Consider the following 11,520-nt stretch of genomic DNA (forward strand, 5'->3'; position numbering starts at 1 on the left):
CTCAATGTTCCAAGTCAATTTGGTCAATTTAAACGTATCTTCCTTCCCCTCTGAATGTTCCTTCGAGTTATTATCTGTTCAAAGTCAATCCCATTGAATGTTTTGGAAATTCTAGTACATTAATGGCCTATCATTAAGATGAATGTCCAAGTTGACCGAGGACAACCAAAAATTGTGCCGCTTTTAATATTCACTGTGAGGCTGAAGCAACCAATCAAATGCCTAGCGTCCCACCCCTGTTGACTTTCGAGAAGGCGGAGGAACCAAAAACCAAGGCTTTCAATGTTTTCATCCTTCCAGTACAATACTTTCCTCCACCAACGCCCACCTTCACCATCTACTCTCTCTCACTGTCCCTGCTAGACCAGGTACATCGCAATCATGTCCTCTGCCGTGATCAACGCAGATGACGCTCTCGAGCCTACCTTGCAATCCATTCTCGACCAAAGGTCGCTCCGGTGGATATTTGTAGGCGGAAAAGGTGGCGTGGGGAAGACCACAACCTCCTGCTCTCTGGCCATCCAACTGGCCAAGGTCCGCCGTTCAGTTCTCCTGATCTCTACCGATCCAGCACACAACCTTTCGGACGCCTTCTCGCAGAAATTTGGCAAGGAGGCTAGACTTGTCAATGGTTTCACAAACTTGAGTGCAATGGAGATTGATCCGAGCGGAAGCATTCAGGAGCTTATTGGCCAAGCTGAAGAGGGCGAAGGTCCGGCTGCTGGCATGGGAGGCATGATGCAAGATTTGGCGTTTGCAGTAGGTCACCTTTCACCCTCGCCAGAACCCGACTAACGACATTAAGATCCCAGGTATCGACGAAGCCATGTCATTCGCAGAAGTTCTCAAGCAAGTCAAATCCCTCTCCTACGAAACAATCATCTTCGACACCGCCCCCACCGGACATACCCTCCGCTTCCTCCAGTTCCCCTCCGTCCTCGAAAAGGCTCTTGCAAAGGTCTCCCAGCTATCTACACAATTCGGCCCCATGTTGAATGGCCTGCTCGGTGCCAATGGCCAAATGCCTAATGGTGCAAATCTCCCCGAGATGATGGAGAAGCTGGAGGGCTTGCGAGAGACAATCAGCGAAGTCAACACACAATTCAAGGACGAGAACCTCACCACATTTGTCTGCGTTTGTATACCGGAATTCCTCTCCCTGTACGAGACGGAACGAATGATTCAGGAACTGGCAGGATACCACATTGATACCCACTGCATCGTCGTCAACCAGCTGCTGTTCCCGAAGGCAGGAAGCGAGTGCGAGCAATGCAATGCGAGGAGAAAGATGCAGAAGAAGTATCTCGAGCAGATTGAGGAGCTATATGACGAGTTCAACGTTGTCAAGATGCCGTTGTTGGTTGAGGAAGTTCGAGGCAAGGAGAGGCTAGAGATGTTCAGTGAGATGCTGATCCATCCGTATGTCCCACCTGCTGGGGGTCTATAATGTGTCTAGAATAGAGCCTTTCGTGCGTCGATACCCAAGAATACAAAGAGCGTTGAAACGTACGAGTTTGATTCAGTGCTTTCTGAGAAACTTCCGAAGCTCGCAATGTTTTTGCAACATAGGGACAATCAGTCAAGTGGCTGAACAGCCTAGCTATCGGCTTTATGATCGATCTCTTTTATCTTGGCTTAGGAAGCTGATTCATCTTTGAATATTCTTAGTTAGAAGAAGCATGAGAAAAATGTGTGTTTTTCTATGCTGTCTACACAAGAGCAATCTGTTCAATATCTTGGAGGAGTCTGTTGTCCGCGAGATTGCCATCCATAATCCCATGGATATACACCGCCCCAAGGAGTATATATTTCCCACTTGATATTTCCCGCAGCAAATATGGGTCTCTGGTACTACTAATAATCCAGATTTCGTCTCCCTTCTCGTAAGAGAGCGGTCCAACACAGAATCTTCTACTATCTTGTAAATGTCGTCGATTTGTACAATGAGCATTGACATCTTGCCACCAGTAACTGAAAACTGGCCGAGACCAATTTAAGTCAGTCCAATGAGTAGTGTCGACAACCAGTTGACCATAAGGTCTTCGAAGGCAGACATTTGGAACTCATTTATTGCTGGTTCTTGGTCTAGCAGCCGCTGGATGCGTTTCACTAATCACTCCTATTGTTTCGGCAGGCTTTGATCAAGTTCTTGAACCCGGCCAAAGGGCGACTAATTCTCTAAAAGTCCTCACCACGCACCATATGCAAAGCCATTGGAAGAATACAGAATTCATTCCCTCGGGTGCCGGATACTGTTGTTTGAGATAGTTTCCGCAAAAGGTTCTCCGAAGCACTTCGCACCGTCCAACAGATCTGCAAATACAATTAGCATATACTCTCTGAAGCATCCGTATATCTGGTATCACTCAGGTTCGAGTGCCTTCATTTGCACTTCGCTAATCTGTGCCACAAATTCAAAGATTTGGAGTTGTCGTTGGTACCAACCCCCGTCTCCACATATTCGCCCATCGGAAAGGGATCGACCGGTGAGTCAATCGAGACAATCGAAACCCGGAGACAAAAAGCTGGTCGGATGTTAGACCGCCTGGATTCTGGTATTTTTCGAGTCCTTTACCAGCATTGCGGTACATGTTTGGGCCAGGAAACCTTTGCAAGTAGAAAGTACTCGGCCTTAAGTATGGAGTATAATCCGGCACCCAAGATGGGAGGCCATGCAATTTTCTTTGTAAGCGGTCTTCAACGTGGCAGAGATACTGGAAATCATTGGTGCATTCGAGCATTACTCTTGCAGTCTTGATGAAGAGATCTCTTACTGAGATCTCGTAATCCGGAACTGAAAGGCCCGGGTGAGACGAAAAGGGGTGAAGTTCTTTCCACGCAAGACTCAGTAAGGCGTAGATCATGTCTCCTGGATTGGATGCTCGTGAAAGACGGAAGATATCCAAGAGATGGCGAAAAACCACCAAATGTCCAGATTGTTCTATTCCTCTTCGTGTTGTTTCGAGGTAAATAGCGGAGGCGATGATTTCAACACCAGGTTGCTGGATCATATTGTGGCAGATGCTCATCGTGCTTAGATGGAACCAGGCTTGGCAAAAATTCCTTAATTTCCGGTATCGATAGGTATCGATGCCAGAATCGTCAGGTGTCGATAGTATTGATACCAGTATCGATTCCCCGAACCCAATTCCCCCCTTTGATTGCAATTAACTTTAGAACCACTTCTCTTATAAGAAACTTTTAGTAGAGCAAATACTCTACTTAATTTAGGCTTTCTATTTAGCTACTTATCTTATATTTTAGACTGAAACTCATCTCAATGCGGCTATTTTAAGTAAAAATGAGCTTTTGAGCTTTTGAGATTTTCGTAAGGCTTGCTTATATATTTAGTATCTTGATAAGAAATACGAATGCAGGGCTTAATTCTCCGAATACGAGGGCTATTTTAAATTTAAGATATTATTAACTTTTATTAATAATAGGAAGTATTTCTTTTAATAGAAAGACTAGAAATTAAAGGAATTATATAATAATATATTATTATATTATTATATAATTTAAATAATAAAAGAAAGAGTTAATTTTTGGGGTAAGAATCGATTCTGGTATCGATACTATCGATTCCTTGCGATACCTGAAAAATACCTCTACTATCGATACCGGTATCGATGCCTCAGGAATTTTGCCAAGCCTGGATGGAACTCACTGCCTGGCATTCTCGGAATGGGGTGAATAGCTCCTTTGACGTAACCACCGGACAGATACATCTGCCATCCGCTGGTGGTAATGAACGATACCGAGTTCGAAATCAGCTCCCAAGAATGTCTCATTACCGCAGACAACTACCACGTCCTTAGCCAGGATGAACAATCCAGATCCGTCCGAAAAATGGCCTATAGGAAAATGCAATAATTCCGAGCCAGTGATTAATCTTGGGTGCCTGCTGTAGTCCCAGCCTACGGAATACAGCGTGCCGGTTAAACTAATCCCGCAGTGTGGCTTCTAGATGTCGTTCCACCGGAATATTTCCTACGGACTTGATCAAGGATAGCGCGTCCTCTAAGAACTCGTTTTCCCCGCCCAGCCAAATAATCGCTCTTATTGCTGCACCATATATCTCATTCACGACGGATACCTGAGCCCACATTCCGCTCGATCTTGCTGATTGAGATGCAGACTTGATCGACCCTCGGGACCGGCCGCTCGCCGTTTCTGGGCTCGCTTAACCATCCGGTTCGCACCCCTGCCCCTCCACCCTTTTCGGGCTCTGCAGGTATCCTGCCACGCCTGCGTTTTTACCTTTTTGCCGCTCGCACTACTCGGCGTATTCGATTCGATGGCCCCGCCAAGGAATCGAATACGCCGATCGACCCTAACGAGAAAATGGCAAGAAGGAAAGGTGGCCGCTTTTAGTGACTGGATCAACTAACCGATTCCCCGCACCAAAACACGTCCCGCACCAAAACACGTCCCGCACCAAAACACGTCCCGCACCAAAACACGCTCTAGCGATATTTCAAAATCTTAATAATTAAATAACCACAAATCCTTTTAACTTCAGTTTTAGAATATGGAGACTATAGATATAATCGAGTAAGTTACTAAAATTATAACAATAATCTTCTTATAATTAAAAAGTTATTATTATTATGTTAATTTTTTATAAAATTATAAATTTTTAATATAGTTTTATAATAAATATATAAAATATTATATAATTATATAAATTATACTTTATTTAATAATATTAATTATAATATATAAAGAGTTTTTAATAAAAAGTATTATTTATTATTAAAATTTAAGTTTAAATTGAATATTTTTTAAAAATTAATTAACTTTTTATTATTTATAAAATATAATTAAATAGACTATTTATAAATAAACTTATTAATTATTTTATAAATATTATATATATAAAAGTAACTTATAACTATATTCTTATTATAAAAGCCTTTATATATAATTTTTTAATTTTTTAAAATCTGTATTATTTACTATAATATAGAATTTAATAAAGGTTTAAGTTATTTATAATTATATATAATAATTATACTATTTTAGGCTTATATTATATATAAACTCCTATTATTAACTATTTTTTAAATAATACTTATATTACAGTTTTATTTAATAATTATACTTTTTAATATATAAATTCTTTTAATTATTATTAATTATTAAAAGGATTTATAAGATTAAAATTAATACTTTAATATAAATAAGGCTGTATTATATAGCTAAATTGGAAAAAACTAATAACTTTATATATTTATTAATATATAATTTATAAATTTAATATATAAAGTTATTAATATTTAAATAATATATATTTATTAATATAAAGCTCTTAAATTATGTATTTTTATATTTAAAATATGAATATATATATAATATAATATATTTAAAGTAATATATAATTTTTATATATTATAAATATTTTTTAATTTTAAATTAAAGTTTTAAATTTTAAATTTTAAATTGTTTTTAAATCTTTAAATTATAATTTTCTTTTAAAAGTTAAAATTATATAAACTATTAATATATTTCTTTGAACTATAATAGTATTAGAGTTATTTTATAATTTTTTTATCTTATAATATTATATAATATAAAAGTTATATTAATATTTATATAGTTTTAAAAGAATTATTAAAAGCTTATTATATTATAAAATAATAAGTATTCTTATTAAATATTATTAAAAGTAAGTTTAATATATAAAAGAAATCTTATATATAAAAATTCAGATTATTATATAAAGTAAGTATTCTTTATTTAAAGTTAAAAGTAAGAGTTAAGAAATTTTAAATATTTAATCTTTAACTAATAATTATACTTTAAAAGATAAAATTATATAAAATATTAATATATTTACTGAAACTATTATAATAAGATAGTAATTTTATAATAGTTTTAACTTATAATAATATATAATATAAAACTTATATTAAAATTTTATAGAATTTAATATAATTATTAAAGGTTTATTATATTAATAAATATTAAGTATTTTTACTATATATTATTAAAAGTAAGGTTTATATACTAAGGAGATCTTATATATAAAAAATTAGACTTTTATATAAGGTGGTTGTGTTTTAATAAGTTAAAATATTTTTATTATACGCGTGTTTTGGTGCGGGACGTGTTTTGGCGCGGGACTTCGGTTATCGGCTCGCTTACTAGAAGTCGACCGCTGTAATATGGCAGAGAATCACATGACGCAAGTCACGTAGGAGCCTTGGCTGAGCGGCACTAATCAGTGGTATATAAGACTAATAATTTAAGAACGCTATTCAAGGGATTTCAAGAAATGCCATATTATCACGACTTAATACCGAAAGTAATATTTGAATTTCAAGCTCTCACTGCTTGACATCATAAAAGCGTTAGAACTATTTCTAGAGGATCGTAAAATATTCAAAAGGGACAACCCGCGACAGAAGATCCTTCAAACAATCGTAACTTCTTGCATTGCCCACGGTATTAAAGCAAAGCCAGGAAGGTCTGGGACCTCTACCAGGCTGACTCGCCTAAATGTCCCCTCTTCGGTCCCAGGCTGAAGAAGGAGACAGAATATTACACGCCATGTATAGCTTTTCTGACTTTCCGCTTCTCGAACGGTAGCAAGCTGTAACATCCCAATATTACTTGTTTGAAGTTTCTGGAGCCTGTATGACTTCTGATCGAGATTAACTAGTAACTGCCCGATCTTGAAGCAAAGCTTCCTTGTCTTATTATACCATTCTATCGCGGCAGACAGGTGCGAAGCTTCCGGACCCGAACCCTCGGATGAGCCGTATTGGGATGCTGAGCGTCCTGTATCTGAAATTTCCCGGTCTGAGTCTGATAGATCAATGTCCGGGTCCTCTGAACTTGAACGCTCTTGGTCAGAGTAGTGCAAAGGCAAATAATCGGGGTTTGAATTGTCTAAGGGTGGATCTTGCAGCGCTTGGTGCTCCAAACCTGAATCCTTCGCCTTGGAACGCTTGTTATCGAACTGTTATAATCTTTATTGGTCTTTATTTGAGCCCTCTAATTCGCGCTATTGCATGGCCCGTTGCATGGCTTGTTGGTCAGATTCCTGGTCTTCTAGGTCCAAGTCTAGGGCCTGTAGACTGTCTAGTCCTGTATTCTCCAAATCCGAATGCTTGCCCAAATCTGAATCCTCTTCTTTCAGGTCTAAACAATCCTTATCTGAATCTGAATGCTCTGAGTCATGACCCTCTGCGTCGGAGTCTTCAAATTCTGACCCTAAGCCAAAGTATGCCTCCAGTCCCAAGTAGGTCTCGGTTACGGAAAATCCGATTTGTATATCTTTTCCGCTCTCCCACTGCTTCAAGTCAAGCCAGAGGCTGCAAAGACAAAGATGCCCTGAGCTCACAGACCCATAAGGACCTCCGTGCATGGTTACAACTTCACAACCTAATATTTCCGCTCTAAATTTGGATTTCGTCAATTTCTGCTTACAGATGGTAAAGATAATAAAGATCGGTTTCTGCACAAAATTCCAAAGCAGCCCAACTCCACGAGGGAGCAATATATGTCTCTGGAGTTTGACCTAAGCCACGCATCTTCCACGAGAGTTCCAAATATACGTCTTCAGCCCAGATTCCGGCCCAATAAGTATATCCAGATTGGGCCTGAATTCCTTGAGCAAGACCTGAAATCGCAATCAGCCGATCGGTTTGGAAGGTCAAAGACCGCTTTGTATAATTGATAAGCAAGCTTGTCCATCGGAGTCCATGCCCAAGACTTCTAATATACGTGGGAAATCTTGTGCCCAGGATATGACTTCTCCCAAAGCTTGGATTTAGAAAATATCTTTTCGGGTTTTTGTAAAAGCCGCTATTCGGTGGCCATATTTCTGGATTCATATCGGACTTATAGATAACCTGCCGTTAATACTCCCAAACTAGTTGTATCGAAGTATAATATAAAGTCTGCGGAAACAGCGCTTCCTCTTAAAGCATCCAATCTCGAGAACTTAAAACTGGGCCGGACCCCAGTTGCCTTGCAGTAGAGGCCTGACAAGCGATATTCGTTCCATGAAAGATTATACTCGGCTTTTCAGTTTCCGTCTCGAACAGGTTAGTGGAAATCGATATTCTCGTCTCCGCAAGCCTTTTTGTATTAAGAAATCCTTCTGCATCTGAGGACGCATTGTCAGTAGCAATACAGATTGTGCAGTCCTTATAATAGTCTCTCATGCAGCTTGATTCGGCTAACCAGTCTGCTTGAGCTTCGGCATTAGAGCCTTGAAGTATGCAAATAGAGTCCACCCATAGGCACTTAAAGCCCATGCCTCTAGTAACGGAGATGGCATCTTTGACCGTACAGGGAAGCTCAGTATACTTTAATTCACGCACCCCAGAGGTCAGATTTATAGCAGTGGTAATATATCCCGCACTTTATTCTCAATAATAACTCAACGCCAGATAGCTCCCAACTTCTCCCTCCGACAATGTTCGCCTGGGCTGCAGGAGAGTCTTATTTCGATTATCAAGTCAATAACGAGAACTTCAATTAGGGCTAGGCAGGGATAAATGATTATATCTTACCGTATTTACAAAATATGCGAACCGAAGATGTGAAATAGAATCTTGGGTCGTAAGGTTGCAGGCCTCCGTAGAATAAAATCTGTGCAACTTCTCCGAAAGCATTCTTGCTATCCGTAGTTACGTAGTTTGAAATACCGTAAGCCCTATAATTAATAGCTGGATTTTGCGACTCAAATCGGGAACTTTGATCGCCCCACAGGCCTGCTCCTTTAAGTATCTCAATATATAGCTTACAGCCTCTGCTAGCTGCTGCTTTTAAGCCTGCGTAAGTGTGGTGAGGGACCCTCTCGATAATATAGCTGTCGTAAATAGAGGGCGGATCCAGCTGAGATGCTCGGAAGCAGAGTCCGCCAAAGTCGACCGACTTGCAGACGTCGCAAAGCATTATATCATTAAAAGAACAATCGGTTGAGTCGACAATCAAAGTCGTTATTTGATATGTACAGATGAGAATTGCACTGCTCTCAATTGCGCAGGATAATGCTTTGTTGCTGCCTGGTAATGTGCTGTATCAGCCACTCAAGGTAACAGCTTATTGGAAGTAAATTGCAGCCAGTAAGAAACGGTTCGTTTCCAAATCAGCAGGTGTAACTACGTATTGCCGCAGAGGACATTTATTGAAGAACTACGCCACAATTACTAAAGGGGCTTAGCCGAGACAAACGGCACTATACCAGTATTCAGCGCTTTGTAACAGCCAGACACCACAGGCCTTGTCAAGTTTGTCAGCTTTAATAAATATACCGTCCAAGGGCGTTTCCCAAGCCAGCTCTACTATATACAGCCCTCGTCTTCCTGCAGAAGCTGTGCTTGAAGTTTATCTCATTCATCGAAGGAGGTGCCATGGTGGTGAGGGATAATTTTTGGCAATAGAAAATTGATTGGCAGTGGCTGCTTATAAGAAGGTGACATACTACCCGGGGGCTCCTAGGCTGGTTCAGAAGAGCTTAAGGCGGCGATGTATACTAGAATAATCGAAACGCACACGAACGAACACCCTCACAAAGTCGAGGCGAAAACCTCGTTTTTTCGCGGTATTTCGCTCAGTGTTGATCGAGATAGATGCATTGTGCGTCAATCCAAAATACTGTGCTGTTTCGGTGGAAGGCAGACTTTGTAAAAGCTCGAGTGCATCTAGAAGGTTGTGTTTCACAAAGAATGCATGCTATTTGACCTTAATTCCTCCCGTACTCTCATAGATAATCTCGGCAAGGGGTGCCTGCTCTGGGAAAGGCAATATCGGGTTGCCCCATGAATAGGAAAGGTCAATAAATAGCAGCGCTGCATTTAATGCCTTAACTTAAGAGATTTTAGCTATATTACTAATATATTATATTTATATTTTATTATATAATCTTTTTACTTTAATTAATTTAATATAAAACTTTTTTTAAGCCTTTATAATAGCTAAATACTTTAATAGTACTTTTATAAATCGAATTATTATATTTATTATTTATATATTTATTATTTATATATTTATTATTTATATATTTATTATTTATATATTTATTATTTATATATTTATTATTTATATATATTATTTATATATTTATTATTTATATATTTATTATTTATATATTTATTATTTATATATTTATTATTTATATATTTATTATTTATATATTTCTTTATAAATATATAATTATTAAGTAATATAAGCTTTTAATAAATAAAAGGCTCTTAACTAAAATAAAGCAAGATTATATTAATTAAAGTAAGTTATTTTATAATTGCTTTCTTTTTTTAATTTAAGTAATATTATAATACCTAGTATAAAAGTATAATTTACTAAGGATAGGATATTAGAAACAGGTATAAAACAAAGCTAAGCCGGAATTATTTGAGTAAAATAATACTAAAGGTTAAGGCATTTTCTCTATTTTATTCTATGGCTTAATATTTTCTAATATATAAGATTCTTTAAACTTTAAGCCTTTAACTATTATATTAATTCTACTATTATATAATACTAAGCTTATTTAACTCGGCCTATAGAGGCAATATAATACTATTAGTAAAGAACCTATATTTGTTTTTAGAAAGCAAAATTAGAATACTACTTTTAATATTTAATAATCTTCTTAAACTATAAAGAACTAAAGAGCTTAGCTAGAAATATAATATTCTTTATAATTTAGTTAATCCCAGAGTCTGGCTCTTAACTAGAGCAAATAATACTTCCTTTCTAGTAATTAGTTCTTTACTAATATAAAAAAAGAAAAATACTATTCTCTATAATCTAATTAATCTCGGAATTTGGTTCTTAACTAGAGTAAATAATATTTTTTTAATACTAATAAAAGTAAAAGAACCGGCTTTCTTTTTTAATATAAAAAGAATTAGTTATGATTTATTAATTTAAAATAAGAAAGAAAATAGTCGGTTTTAGTCTATTAATTTAAAATTAGATAAGGTAATAATTAGTTATAATTTACTAATATTAAATAAGAAGAATCTATTTAATATTTATTTCTATAGCTAATATATCTTCTAAAGCTATTATAGATAGCCTAAAATCAAATACTACTATTATAAGTATATTAGATAAGAGGCCCTAGAATAATAAAATAAAGAAGCCGGATTTTAATATTATAAATTTATATTACCGGAAAAGATATTATAATACTATTCCGGAAAAGAATATTAAGAAATAGCTAGCTAACTTGAAATTCAAAATCGGTATAAATGCCTTAAAAATAAATAAAGCCTAGTAGAAATTACTTATATAAAATAACCTTATTAATAAATACTATTTTATAGCTAATAAATAAGTGAAATACTACTAGAAATTCTATTTATATATTAACTAATTTACTAAGAAAGTTAATAATCTAAAGGTAATTACTAGTTAATTTTATATAAAAAAAAGACTAATATAAGAAAAAGCTATAAAATAAAAATCCAAGTAAGTAGATATTTAGGAATACTATAGGTCCCTATTAGAAGAACTATATAAAAGCTAATATTAGGGCTCTTTTCTACTTTTAGTCTA

At 36.4% G+C, this 11,520-nt stretch overlaps 3 protein-coding genes across 3 annotated transcripts; 1 reads left to right on the forward strand and 2 right to left on the reverse strand.

The window, feature by feature from the left end:
• Positions 1–286: 286 nt before the first annotated feature.
• Positions 287–1,611, forward strand: K444DRAFT_594423 (putative ATPase get3). Its single transcript, XM_024878352.1, has 2 exons — positions 287–759; positions 806–1,611. Exons 1-2 carry the CDS (start codon positions 382–384, stop codon positions 1,445–1,447), a joined length of 1,020 nt encoding a protein of 339 aa, XP_024734351.1. The 5' UTR covers positions 287–381; the 3' UTR covers positions 1,448–1,611.
• Positions 1,612–2,186: 575 nt separating this feature from the next.
• K444DRAFT_54175 (uncharacterized protein) lies at positions 2,187–3,154 on the reverse strand. Its single transcript, XM_024875822.1, has one exon. The coding sequence runs from the start codon at positions 3,027–3,029 to the stop codon at positions 2,415–2,417; it is 615 nt and encodes a 204-aa protein (XP_024734352.1). The 5' UTR covers positions 3,030–3,154; the 3' UTR covers positions 2,187–2,414.
• A 4,276-nt stretch (positions 3,155–7,430) lies between these two features.
• K444DRAFT_535357 (uncharacterized protein) lies at positions 7,431–8,360 on the reverse strand (the record flags this gene model as incomplete). Its single annotated transcript, XM_024875283.1, has 2 exons — positions 7,431–7,761; positions 8,053–8,360. Coding segments are annotated over 2 exons (639 nt in total), but the record flags the coding sequence as incomplete, so codon positions are not given.
• Between the last annotated feature and the right edge of the window lie 3,160 nt (positions 8,361–11,520).

This window comes from Hyaloscypha bicolor, assembly GCF_002865645.1.
Source record: "Hyaloscypha bicolor E unplaced genomic scaffold K444scaffold_117, whole genome shotgun sequence".
Classification (NCBI taxonomy): domain Eukaryota; kingdom Fungi; phylum Ascomycota; class Leotiomycetes; order Helotiales; family Hyaloscyphaceae; genus Hyaloscypha; species Hyaloscypha bicolor.

What these genes read in the sequence shown, in the direction of transcription:
- K444DRAFT_594423 (XM_024878352.1), top strand. Translation starts at nt 382, where the DNA reads ATGTCCTCTGCCGTGATCAACGCAGATGACGCTCTCGAGCCTACCTTG. An exon ending in TGCAAGATTTGGCGTTTGCA is followed by an intron (nt 760 to 805) that starts GTAGGTCACCTT and finishes AACGACATTAAG; the next exon opens with ATCCCAGGTATCGACGAAGC.
- K444DRAFT_54175 (XM_024875822.1), bottom strand. Translation starts at nt 3,029, where the DNA reads ATGAGCATCTGCCACAATATGATCCAGCAACCTGGTGTTGAAATCATC.